The sequence below is a fragment of the Gopherus flavomarginatus genome, chromosome 7, assembly GCF_025201925.1.
Source record: "Gopherus flavomarginatus isolate rGopFla2 chromosome 7, rGopFla2.mat.asm, whole genome shotgun sequence".
In the NCBI taxonomy this organism is placed as follows: Eukaryota; Metazoa; Chordata; order Testudines; family Testudinidae; genus Gopherus; species Gopherus flavomarginatus.
In genome coordinates, this window is record NC_066623.1 from 61,218,581 (window position 1) to 61,231,770 (window position 13,190).

At 43.6% G+C, this 13,190-nt stretch overlaps 1 protein-coding gene across 5 annotated transcripts in view; it reads right to left on the reverse strand.

The window, feature by feature from the left end:
* RGS8 (regulator of G protein signaling 8) overlaps window positions 1-13,190 on the reverse strand; it is a 34,405-nt gene that overhangs the window by 16,227 nt on the left and 4,988 nt on the right. The window contains exons 1-4 of one of the 5 annotated variants that reach the window (XM_050963551.1): window positions 7,902-7,994; window positions 7,416-7,474; window positions 2,770-2,871; window positions 1,951-2,015 (exon numbers count right to left, since the gene is read on the reverse strand). In XM_050963551.1, the coding sequence (XP_050819508.1) occupies window positions 1,951-2,015; window positions 2,770-2,871; window positions 7,416-7,474; window positions 7,902-7,907 (232 nt within the window). In that variant the 5' untranslated portion in view covers window positions 7,908-7,994. Of the gene's footprint in view, window positions 1-1,950; window positions 2,016-2,769; window positions 2,872-7,415; window positions 7,475-7,699; window positions 7,835-7,901; window positions 7,995-13,190 lie in introns of those variants that run through there. The other 4 variants (XM_050963549.1, XM_050963548.1, XM_050963547.1 and 1 more) reach the window with 4 other exon arrangements.

Consider the following 13,190-nt stretch of genomic DNA (forward strand, 5'->3'; position numbering starts at 1 on the left):
GTACTGTGGACGCAGTCCATCAACTTAATGCACTTAGAGCATTTTGTGTGGGGACACGCACAATCGACCGTATAAAAACGATTTCTAAAAAAACGACTTCTATAAATTCGACCTAATTTCTTAGTGTAGACATACCCCTATGAAATTCCATTGCCTTTTAATGCAGTTATGAAAATGAAAATACCTACAATGACTACCACAAGATAATCCCTTTCACTCAAAAGTCTGTGGGCCAAGCACAGCTCTTGTTTACATTGGTGTAACTCTAGAGTAACACAGTTGCCTTCAATGGAGTTTCTTCAGATTTGTATCAGTTTAACAGAGAGCAGGTTTTGACCCTCACACTAGCAGTTCCAGAGGCTTCAGGTACAAAACAGAATGTAGAGTATTCCCTGGAAAGGAGGGTTATTAAATTACTGATATTTCACTATTCACTGGGTAACTCTACAGGGGCCATTATTAGAAACTCAGCTTTTGTCATCACACCCCATATAGTTACCACAATGACTTCCTATTCTAGATATGGGAGAAAGCTGGTGTCTCAGCTACCTGTGTGGTAGCTGCTAATAAATGCTGACATTTTTATGGTGGCCACTCTATGATGTTCTAAGGCTGGAGTCACGTCAACCTGCTAAAAAGGAAACTATTTCTATAATTTCACCACATCTAACCTTATCTATTTAGCTTTTGTAATAGAAGCTTACTCTTGTATGCTACATGCCTCACCTTTCTTAATGTCCTAACTTATGCTCAGGGTAACATGGGACTCTGACCAAATTAGAGATGGGCAAAAAAAATTAGATATTGACAAAAGTTTTCCATGATATTTTGTGTTTTGACCAAAGAGTTTTTTAAACGTTGAATATTTTCCCCCTAGCTGCAAAAACAATATTCTCAGTGAATTATTGTTGGTGAAATAATACAGCATCTTTTCATCCATGGACGTCAAAGCAGTTTACAGTCACCAATTCTTTCCCAACTGAAAACACTGGGGTTTCAATGGGGCTCAGGGGAAAAAAAAAGTCAGTGTAAACACTTAAGGAGTCCAGCCCGTTCCCACCTGAAATATAAGCCTTCACCACACACTCTCACCCCCACACAATCTCAGTTTGCCCCCTTGTTTCATTCTGTAATGGAAATATGCTATTGGACATACACTGCTTATTTTAATCTGTTTGTTAAAGGTGTAAAAAGGATTTTGAAAGGATGCAGTCCCAGGTTACATTCCATGATCTCAGACTTCCATAGCTTCCCAGTAGGATGCGTTGGTGGAGCAGAATAATACTTTTATAAAGAAAATTGGAATGGTTGATCTCTGTAGTGGTATGAAGTGTGATGATTACATGGTTTTGTATAGTTCGTGTTTGTAGAACATTCAGACGTGTATGTTTAACTATAGGTTATACCCTGTAACAACTAAAATACACCTCTACCTCGATATAACGCTGTCCTCGGGAGCCAAAACATCTTACCGCATTATATGTGAAACCGTGTTATATCGAACTTGATTTGATCCACCGGAGCATGCAGCCCCACCCCCCCAGAGCACTGCTTTACCGCGTCATATCCGAATTTGTGTTATATGGGGTGGCGTTAAAAAGAGGTAGAGGTGTATGTCATTTTTGTAGTGAGCAAAGCTATATGCTGGAATGTTCAACATCACATAGGGGATTTGAATGCCCATTGGATTTCCCATTAACATTAATAGGAATTGGGCAGCCAGATCCCCCAGGCAGGTTTGAAAATTTCAGCCACAATGTATGTTAGTGTTATAGTACACACTCCCTACCAGCACGTTCTTGTGATATTGCCCTAATTATGGATGGTTAAGATAGACAGTTATGTGGCGATCCACTGAGGGTCCTTGTGCCATCTAATATGATTCTTCACATTTGAACTACAGTAAATATTTGTGAAAGAGGATGCAGGTAGAATGTGATTTCTACTCACATTTATGGGACAAAAGACGGTCAAAAGAATCTGCCCATCTTGTGGCTTCTTCTGTTGATAATCTTCTAAAAGAAAGGAAATGACAATCAAAGGAGTCTATGACAGACACCCTTCTGGTGAACTTGCCTGGTAAGGGCTGGACAAGACACCAGATCTTTTAGACCAGGTCTTCGTATCAACCAAAGTAAAGACAATCACTGATGAATTAATCCCAAGTTTTACACAAGTCCTAGTGCATGCTGATACAGGACACTTTGGGGTGTGAGGGTTTAGTTCTTTTAGCTAGACCTTAACGCAAGCTGGATGCATTCAAAAAAGCTGTTTGTTCTTGACTTTAATAATGAGACTTAGCATATCAGTTAAATGCTTCCAGTATTGTAGAGCATAATAGTGCTATGGACTGAAGAAGCTGATCACCTGTTATGCGGAGGTGACTGCTCATATTTAGACTTGTAATAACAATGGGCCAAATTCTGTCCTCAGATAAATGCACACAACTCCCATTTGTATCAGGGAGGTGGTATGCATGTTCTATCTGATAATTTGCCCCAATGTATCCATGATGCAAGTATTTTCTAACAGAGCTGTTGCTGTTTCAAGTTCCTTGGGTTTCTGTCTTCCTTTTGGGACAAGCAGATCTCCAAAAATTTGGGGATTTTTCATTGCTTGCTCTCAAAAGATTAAATTAATTATTTTTCAGGGATGTTCAGTGCTAAAACCAACTCCAGTTGCCGGGATTGGGGTTCAAAGCTTACAAAGTACAATGAAAGGAAGGAAATACAAGTAGAAAGGGAAGGAGAATGGTGCACCTATACTCACTTCAAAGCCCGGTTGGGCTTATCCGGAAGAATGGCTGTGAAATCATTATATGAGTCTGATTTGTGAGACAGGCAGCCAAGGCGAGTTCTCATCCCTCTGTTCCTGTAATCAATAGGGGATAGGAGTGCAGGCAGGGGAGAACCAGAGAAGGTGACAATTACAAGATTAGCCAAAGTTGTACAATGCAAGATCTCAGTGACTTTGTATCTAATGAGGCCCCCATGCAGGGGTTCTGAGGGTTTAGCCAAACATCTTCAATGAAGGCTGAGAGAGATCTAGGATGGTTTTTTGTTTGGGCAGATAGGCCTAAAATATCAGAACAGAGTCTCCAGTAATTAAAGCCCTTACTTTGTAGCTCACAAGTCAGTAGGAGGTCAGAATGGTGAATCAGTGTGAAAGGCCACAGGCTTGGAATGGTTTTTTGTGGTGCTCTTCTCTGGATGATAGAAGGGGGAACTGGGCAGCTGTGCCAGAAATCAGTCTCCATTTTTCACCAGTGCAAGGTTGGCACAAATACCATGAGCACTTGCAATTAGGGGGGCATAAAGGATCAGAGGGAGCAGGTGGGCTCTGCAAATGACCCTCTAATACAGAATCATAAAAGCCTGGTAGGATTCTGGATGGAATCTGTAAATTCAGAGTGACCAGGACTAGTGGACTAGAGATAAATTTCATCCACTACTGATTTATCTGTGCAAGGATTCACTCTATCATTTGCTCTCTAAAACATGTTCCACAGATTTCACCCCTTTGCACCTCATAACCATTCCCATCCATCCAGTGGGGTAGGAGACACGTGCACAGCACACAATTATTACATAACAATCTGACTGGGAAAACTTGGGTGCAAAGGTATCAAACAGGAAGGTGAGAGCAATTGCCACTGTACAGGAACAGTACTATTTTGGCATTGTCCCCTCTCAAACAAATAAATATTGGTTAATAGTTTTACAACAGGGTTTGAAAGAGCAAGAAATACATAATCCATTACTCCTCTCTCTAACCTGAAAAGCATCTCGGCTAATGGATTCTCTCAGCACTGAATAAGAGCACCTTCTCCTGTGGATGAGAATTGGAGAATTCAAAAATTCAGCCCATAATCTTCCACTATTGGACCCAACCCTGACCTGGAAAGACCCTCTTCTTTTAACTCTTCTGCAGAACAGATTGATAAAGCTTTCCGTGACTGCAGAGGGAAGTACAACATTCTTCCATTCCATATATAATATTTTTTCTGAATACATTGGTGCTAGTCCCAGAGTCAATTTGCATCGTGCTACTTTTCTTCTTTCTTTATCACTCTTAGATAGTTCCTATTATGCATGTTTTAATAGAGTTTTAGAGCAAATTAATATTAATTGAATGCAATGCTTATCTCCCTGGCATAATATGGACAGCTGGTAGCATTAGCTATTGCAAAATATTGAGATCCTTAGTTACAGGCATTGTCGGACGACATCAAAACATGGACATGTGACCAAAGATCTCAGGACAAAATTCCACAAGGACTCTAAACGTTGATGCAGAAATATTCCCTGTAAAATGCCATCACTCAACTATGTTAAGGACTCCGATGCTATTTCATTCAGACCCTCTTGTTGAGTCTAATCTATGAGCTTTTTGATGCTTTTTTCACCAGATACCCCCAACCTTCATCCTTCCTGCAATGCCTGTTCCAGCAGACTCTGTGAAAGGCTCATAAATTGCTCAGCAGAGGTGCGACACGCATTACCGCAATGCTGGTTAAATTTCTCTGATGTCTGAGATCAAGGAACTGCAGCAGGGAATAACAGTACATGAAAGGCAGAGATGCTGCTGCAAAAGGAGGATCTCATTTTTGATGGAATATTGAGCCTAAGGTTTTGACTTCCAGGGAAGGACATGGGAGGGGAAACAAGGAAATGGAATCCATAGGAAATGGAGAGGCAAAGGAAGGGCAGAAAGGGAAGCTGTACATTGGAATGAGTTTAAAGGCTTATCAGACAAGGGAGAGGGTAACAGGGTGGGAAGGGGTGAAGAATGGATCATTTCTTTTCAGTTACCTCCATGGAATCAGTAAGGCATCCATGCAGGCATCCGGTTACAGTTAACCCTTTAATTGGCTGGCTTGTAGGGCGGTCAATGCTGCAGGGAGGAGGGGTTTACTGTTTCATGTCCTCTCCCTTAAAATCAAAAAATCCTCTGTAAAAGGAGGGACAGCTGTTCTCAACCCATTTACTTCTCTTGCCTCCTAGAAGGGAATGTTGGTTTTTCAGTGAAAACCATTCAGAGTTGAGGGTTGGTCATAGCAGGAATTTTCACCTCTCCTTTAATCCCCAGAACCAAGGTTCAAGTCCAGCTTCGGGTCTAAGTGAAGTGAGTTTAGTGGTCTCAGCTCACCACTGAGTGGCAGGAGTTGACATAACAGTACATTGTCATTCAACACAATTGGTAGTCTTTGCTCAATGGGCTCAGCACAGGACTGAACTAGCTAAGGCCAAACTACTTCTTGCCCCTGTCATCCATCCAGGTCATGGTTGATGTTACTGACCAGGCATCATGGAAAAGCTGGCACTGCAACTAACCTGTAAATAAAATAACATGAGGACTTCATGCTTCTGTAGGGGCTGGTCCTTTAACCACCACAGGCTGAAACATTCACACACAATATAAAAGCATAATTCCTGATGCAGCTAATCATTTGGACTCTTGGAGCCTGTGCAGTCTGTGAATGGCTGAGGAAAAGGAGAAAAGAACCAAGGAAATGGACCACCTTTGGCACAGGGCCAGCTTTTTCCTCTGCCTTGTGACTGAATCTCATTCCAGGGAGAAAGGCCAGGTTCCACCAGACAGGAAGCTGACGGGACACAGAACAGGTAGATACTGTCTCCCTGGTGCACACTGTATAATTCCTTCCTAGTGATCATGGCAGAGGAGAAGCATCTGATAACCTCCCTATCCTCTTACCCAAAGAAGGCACCCAAGCAGAAGACAAAGGAGCAGAAGAGAAAAGAGATTGTCTGGGGAGGAGGGGGATGTCCACAGCAGCGCCGCCAGCTTTTTTGGCGCCCTAGGCAGCAGAAGGTCCCTCCACCGAAATACCACCCCCGACAGAGGTGGCGGAAGGTCCATCCCCCGAAATACCAACGACGACTGGGGCGGCCGAAGATCTGGCTGCCGCGGTCGCTGCCCCCCAAATGTTAGCGCCCTAGGCGACCGCCTAGGCCGCTAATGGGTTGCGCCAGCCCTGAGTGCCCACCTTCTTTGGGCCTGAGGAATTCCCAAGGCTACTGCCAGGGCAGGCTCCAGCTTTTTTGCCGCCCCAAGTGGTGAAGCAGGTAAAAAAAAGATAAAGCTGCGATCGGCGGCACTTCGGCGGCAGCTCTACCACGCCGCTTTATTCTTCGGCAGCAATTTGGCAGCGGGTCCTTCGCTCCGAGAGGCACCAAGGGACCCACCGCCGAATTGCCACCAAAGACCCAGACGTGCCGCCCCTTTCCATTGGCTGCCTCAAGTACCTGTTTCCTTCGCTGGTGCCTGGAGCCAGCCCTGGCTACTGCTGCCAAATGCAGCATCCATTTTAAGACCTGATTACATTAAATGTACAAAGCCTCTTCCCCACTAAACTAATGGAGCAGGGATTGCATTACATGCCAGTGAGTGCATTTCCTTAATCCCCACCCTGACCGTCTGCCCTCCACTGTATTTTAGCTGAAACCAATCCCTATAATTCCCTAAGCCCCTTCGAATTTCCTTATTAACACAACCTCAGTTGCATGTGAAACCAAAGCACGTGGTCTCCTGGATTCCAGTAGCCAGGATTTTTCTTCCCCATTGCCATGCTGGCATTGGTCATTGAGGGCCGAGCTTGGCAGCTGCTGGTACTCCTCTCCCACACAACCCCACACATTCATGCACTTGAGTTCTACCACAAAAATGCTCTGCACTCTTCTGGGCTCCTGATTTATGACAGTTCCACCCCAACTCCACTGTCCCTCGCCATCATCCACAAAGTTCCCTTCGTTCTATCACAGCCACCCTTCCTGCTGATGCCACAGCTGACTACTGGTGAACTTCTCTCTGACCAACGTATTTCTCTCTTCATTGATGCAGTGACCCAAGATTGCTAATGAGGACAAACCTGAGGCTCTAGTGATCTGTCTCTTCCCCAGTCTTTTAAACCCACCAGTAATTCTGTCTGCTGCAGGTACAGCCAATTGGTTACACCTTGATAAATCCAATCTGTGATTCTGTGAAACTGGTCCCAGTAGGAATCCATCCATGGATCTTTCCCCCACACTCTCACCATGCGCCCCATCTCTTTTCCCGCCCTATAATAGAACTCCAATGCAGAGAGGAATTGCCAGCATCTTCCGGTGCATCTTTTGAGGATGCAGTTTGGGGGCAGAGGAGGGGGAGTTTGTTCTGATCGTGGCACCCAACTTCAGCAAGATGACATTGTAGAGTCACCCTAGGACAAGCACAATGAAGCCATCCCAGGGGAGAAAACTAATAATACTGAGGTTTAAAAAGGAAGAGCAGAGATTTTCAAAGAGACTGCAAGAGATTAAGAACATCCATCAATATACGTAGAAAGCCAGATGAATTGAACATGGATAAGGCATTCCAGACAGACAGATAGACAGAGACAGAGAAAAGATACTCACTGCCTTTGACCTGTCCTCACGGCCTGTGGATCTTTGCCAATTGTGTGATCGGAGAGGCTCTATGGAGAGAATAGAGCAGTCTCTTAAGAGGCAGAAAGTCACACTCAGACACACCTCCCTCTCCCCACTTTCTCCGAGCAGCAGCACAGCTGACAGCAGCTCTCCTATCTGTGTCACATCCAGTAAACACTAAAGCAGCCTAATCCAGCAGACTGAGGCTTGGCTACACTAATACTGCAGAGCCGGCTCACACATCTCATTGGTGGGATTTCAGAATTGCACACCTGATCAGAACACTTTGTTGCATCCTTCATCCTCCTCCTCCTTGTTAACCTGATCACAAATCCCTTAGCTTCTATTAAATTAAAATAATCCACCGCTTGGCATATTCTGTATATGAGAAATGTTCACAGGGAGAATTCAGATGGGATTTCCCTGCAAACATTCTCTGTTGTTACCCTGATTAAGTTGGAATAAAGCATCAACCTGCATTGTTGTAAAAAAAAACTCCTCTGAGATTGGGATAGGTTATTGCTTTCAGATCATAGGTCACAGAGCTCTTTCCACAGACAGCTGCTGACAGAAAAGGAGCTGGAGAGTATAATTAAAGAGTCCTGTTGTCATCAGAACCAAATCAAATCTATTAAGAGGCAAGGAAGGTTCCTTATTGGATGTAATGTGACAAATGCAGAGCCAGTAAAAAATCCCCCCTGACAGGTTACAGATGTGAATTTCCTCTCTATCCCATGAAGACCTGCTGTTATCTCACATTCTCTCATACCACTTCTCACCTGACTTTTACTAACAACCCAAATTCCCTGCCCTCCCACACAGAGCCACCAGTGTCTCACTTTCTGTCTTCTCTCACCTCTTCCTTTGTTACAGATCCAAATTCCCCTCTCTTTGCATGTACAGACCTATGGACTCTGCCATCCTTGTGCCCTCAGGCCTGAACTGGCAGAGGGGATAGACAAGGGGAAGCATTTTCAAAAGCAACGAAGTGACTTGAAACTCAGTGGCACGTGTCCTCCTAAGTCACTTTTTAAAATCTTATGTGAGGTGACTTAACAGGTCTTTTTGCCTCTCTAACTTCTGTGAGGCTATGACGACCTGTTACTATCCCACTTCCTTCTATACCACATGCCAGCCCTTTAATATGGATCCTAACCAGTATTCTCAGAAAAGATGCAAAATGTCTCCCTTGGCCACACAAACATACAGTTACCACTGTTTTACTGCACCCTCCCGCCACTGTCTGGAACTGGTATTCATTCTAAAGCCTCACCAGCCCCTCTTTCTTTAGTAAAGACTTCTGGATTTTGTGTTCTTTGTGGCCCCAGCTTGAAGCATATCCTGAGACCACATGTGGTTATATGGGCAGTATCTACTGAGAAAAGATTTATGACTGATACAAAATTATTGAAGCAAAAGTAAGAGCAGTACTAGCTTTTCATCTTGGAATTATTCCTTTATAACCTGGAGTTCTCAGGGAAGACATTTATCTGTTCTCAGGTAGGGACACAATACTCCAGGCTGACTGATCAGGCCTCAGTTTGTCAGGAGCCAGAAACTAAACAAACGTGGGGGCTGACATAGGACTTTTGTCATCCAGTGTGAGAGGCTGAGGCTCATAGTGTGCGAATGGTGTTGATAAGGTGTTGATAAGGTGAGTGAATTTGTTCAAACTAGATAAGAATGTGCCTTTCCCCAAATCCAAACCAAATGGACAAAAAAGTTGCAAAGAGCTCAGGGAACCTTTAGCGTGTCATTTTCACTATTCTATCCCTCTTCCTGCTTCTGTCAGGGCTATTGCAATGTCATGAGATGTGTTATTTTTTCAATAACAAAAAAGTCAGATCTTGAGGGCTCTTCAACACAACTTCTAGGCCAACAAAAAGACCCATTTTGGAAAGTTCAGCTCCAGCATCCAGACTTTCTGACTTTGCTTTGATCTGAATCAAACCAAATCTCTGAGCCGCCTGTCCTGGATGTATAGTGAATCTGGAGATTATGGTGTGAGTCTTCCCTCTATTACATTAGGTTTTACATCAGTGAAGTCCATTGACATCAACAGTGTAACAGAGTGGAGAATCAAGCCTATAATTTGCCTTATTGATTCTCCAGATTAGGGTTGTTAATGCATCTATTTCTTGGGGCAAAGTGGGTTATTGGGCAGCCCCGGAATAACCGTGGAGACTGATATTTCTCTCCATTATTTTCCTGGGTCAGGGTTGAGTGAATCGGAAACAAACTAAGTGTGCTGAGTTGATAGATGCACCATGGCAAATGTAATTAAATTGAAGATAAAGAGAATTACGTTTTGCAGTGTAATATTTTAGAAAGCCTTTGTGAGGTAAGAGAAGGGTTTATAGCAAATTCCTTCTACAATAGCTCTTGTGTTTTTATTTTAGCAGACGTACTATGCTGGCTTCTATTTAAAAGCTTTTAATAAAACATCCATTTAAATATTAAATTTGAATACCGTCCAGCATTTTTAATCTCTTTAAGAAATCTTTTACAGCAATTTCCTCATGACCTAACAGCAAATACACAAAACATAAATGTGTGGTATTGAGATGAGGTTATCAGGAAGACTTTATGGACACAAAGATCACTGGAAGGACAGAAGGTAATTTCTTGGATCAATAATCTAATCTCTACCATCAAGCTCTTTCCTTCAGGTCCCTCTGCACTTTCTGTAAACTCAAATGTCTCCCTGCTTCCTTTATGTCACTAATGTTTTGCCCATGGCAAGCTGACAACATCCCCCAAATTTGTGGTTATGAACATACAACTGGTTGTCATCCCCTCATCATGCCTTTGGCTTGCCCTGCTATGTGAAAACTCTTCTAGAACAACTATGTCCATTGCTTCTCCTGTTGTCTCAGACTGTGGCTTGAGCCACTGAGCTGCCAAGTGAAAGTGAATAGTCACAGTCATGAGGAAACGTGCTTCCTACAGAACAGCAGCCTTTGTTTCTGAAACCGCTAGCTGGCCCAGGATTGCAGCTTTGATGGTCTTGTAGTCAGTGGCGGCATCCTCACTCAGGGCCTGATATGTAACTTGTGCCTCTTCCACCTTCCTCCTCCCACTGAGTGAGGACAGAGTAGTACTCTGCTCAGAGATATCGCAGAAGGCCTCAAGGATATCATCTGGTCCAATCATAGGCAGGGAAGGGCATTTTGGAGGGTGTTCCTGGGTTACTGAATTTCTTCACTTGGGCTACAGTCCATTATTTGACTCATATAATCTCTTACACCTAGTCATTTAAACATGCTTTTCCCCCCTTCCAGTTTGGAAGTATGTGTGCATGTCCATGTGATTTTTTTTTTCTTAAGGGTCCATAGGCCTTTGTTTGTCTCTGTTACGGTATGGTTAACTAGCCTCCCTGTTGATTCTAAAGATTTTAAATTCCTCACCTCACTTCTAATTTTAAGGTCTTCTCGGTTAGCTTGCTTATGTTATTGAAAACTCCCTTTCTAAAGTGTAGTGTCACCATGCTACATTTTTGTACAATCCCTCCCCTGAGGGTGTTAAGCATAATTAGACTGTAGGCATTATTATCTAGTGAATAATTACTCCTCTGTCCCCTGCATTGTTTAGGAATAAGTGGCAAGTAGCTTTTCCTGTTGTGTGCTCTACAGCTAGTTGTTCCAAGAAACACTTTTTCAAGATGCCAAGAAATTGCTTCCATAAGCCTTGTTCCACGGTGACATTTGACCAATTTATATCCAGAGAGCTGAAGTCTCCCATGATTAAATTTTAATTAGTCTTTGTTGCCTATTTGATCTCTGTAGGAAGAGCTCCCAAGAGCCGGAGGGCTTGCACTGGAGGACTAAGTTGCATTGATTGTTGTATCGCAGCACTGCCCTGCTGCCTCACTGGGGCTAGCTGCAGACTATTCAGCCTAACTAGGTGAAGCTGCAGCCGTGAGTCTTAAGCTGACTTCTGCCATGAGCAATATACAACTGAGAGCTTTGTGCTTGGATAGAGGGCAGGTTAAAAGGAACAAATAGTTTTGACCTGGAGCTAAAGCTCTGGAACAGACATACCCTGAGGAAGTCTAAATTGGTGTAATTTTGTTGTTGAGTAGCCAGAAGTGATAAGTTACATCAGTTTAGACTCTCTTAGAAACTCTTATTTTGACTCACCTCTGAATCTAGGCCACTGTTTGGATATGTTTGCTTTGATTTTTTTTTCCTTTTCTCTGCCTCACCTGTTTATTTTGCTTTCCCTTCTTCGTCTCTTTTTCCTGCTGTCTCAACCTTTTCTTCCTCCTTTTCTCTCTCTTCCCATCATTTGCTCCCTATTATGCCTCCTTGCCACTCTCTTCTCACTCAGTGCCTTGCCATTTTCAGCTTTGTATCGCTGTCCTAAAACCATCTGAATTGGCCACAGGGGGATTCTCCCAGGGCCGCCCAGAGGATTCAGGGGGCTTGGGGCAAAGCAATTTTGGGGGCCCCTTCCATAAAAAGAATTGCAATACTATATTCTCGTGGGGGCCTGCAGGGCCCAGGCAAATTGCCCCACTTGCTCCCTGCCAGGGGCAGCCCTGGGAAAAATAAACCTTCCGCATCTCAGCACAAATCCAGCTTTGAGAAAACTTCTTTACAAGGTATCGCTGGTTCTCAGCATCAACTAGTGCTAAAAGGCACTAAAGCTCATTTAAAGGGCTGGACAAATATTTTCCGTCAAAACTTTTTTTGGATCGAAAACTAGGGGTTTTTAAAAAGCAGAAAAAAATCACGGACAATGTCTGCTTTCCTTCAAAATTTGTTGTGCTTTTTTTTAATTAAAAAGCTGAAATTAGTCTGCCAAAACCTGAATATGGTTTGGGGTTTCAGAAGTGTGCGGCCAAATGTTTGCTGCTTGCTGTGTTTGATTGTTTAAAGAAACACTAAAAAATTGTGCTTAAAAAAATCCAAAACTTTTGAACCACCTCAGCTGGTGACCAAACGCCTGAGCCCATCCAGTCAGAGATTTTTCCAGGTTTCTCATACTCTGCTGGCTTCCTTGACTCATATCTGTCTCCATAACTTTGGGTTCATTTAGGTTAGAACATAAGAACAGCCATACTGGGTCAAACCAAAGGTCCATCCAGCCCAGTATCCTGTCCACCGACAATGGCCAATGCCAAGTGCCCCAGAGGGAGTGAACCTACAGGTAATGATCAAGTGATCTCTCCCCTGCCATCCATCTCCACCTTCTGACAAACAGAGGCTAGGGACACCATTCGTTACCCATCCTGGCTAATAGCCATTAATGGACTTAACCTCCATGCATTTATCTGTTTCCTAGAGACTGGCTCCATGGGGTCCCTCACAAACTGGAGACAGTTACTGTGGGTTTGTCTTTGGTATAGCTTATGTACAAACTCCATGAACTGAGCATTTGAGCTTGTTCCAGAATTTGGGATGAGCCTATGTTGTGAAAACTGACATGCTCAAAATAGCACATGCATGTGAATGGATACAGGGTGCTAAAATTAAATTAACCTAGGGGTTCTCAAACTGGGGGTTGGGACCCCTCAGGGGGTCACAAGGTTATTACTGGGGGTCGCGAGCTGTCAACCTCCACCTCAAACCCCGCTTTGCCTCCAGCATTTATAATAGTGTTAAATATATTAAAAAAGTGTTTTCAATGTATGGAGGGGGGGTTGCACTCAGAGGTTTGCTATGTGAATGGGGTCACCAGGACAAAAAAGTTTGAGAACCACTGAATTAAATCCTCTGAAGCCTCAGGGAATGCCGGGGTGGGGGTGGGGGAGGGGGAAGT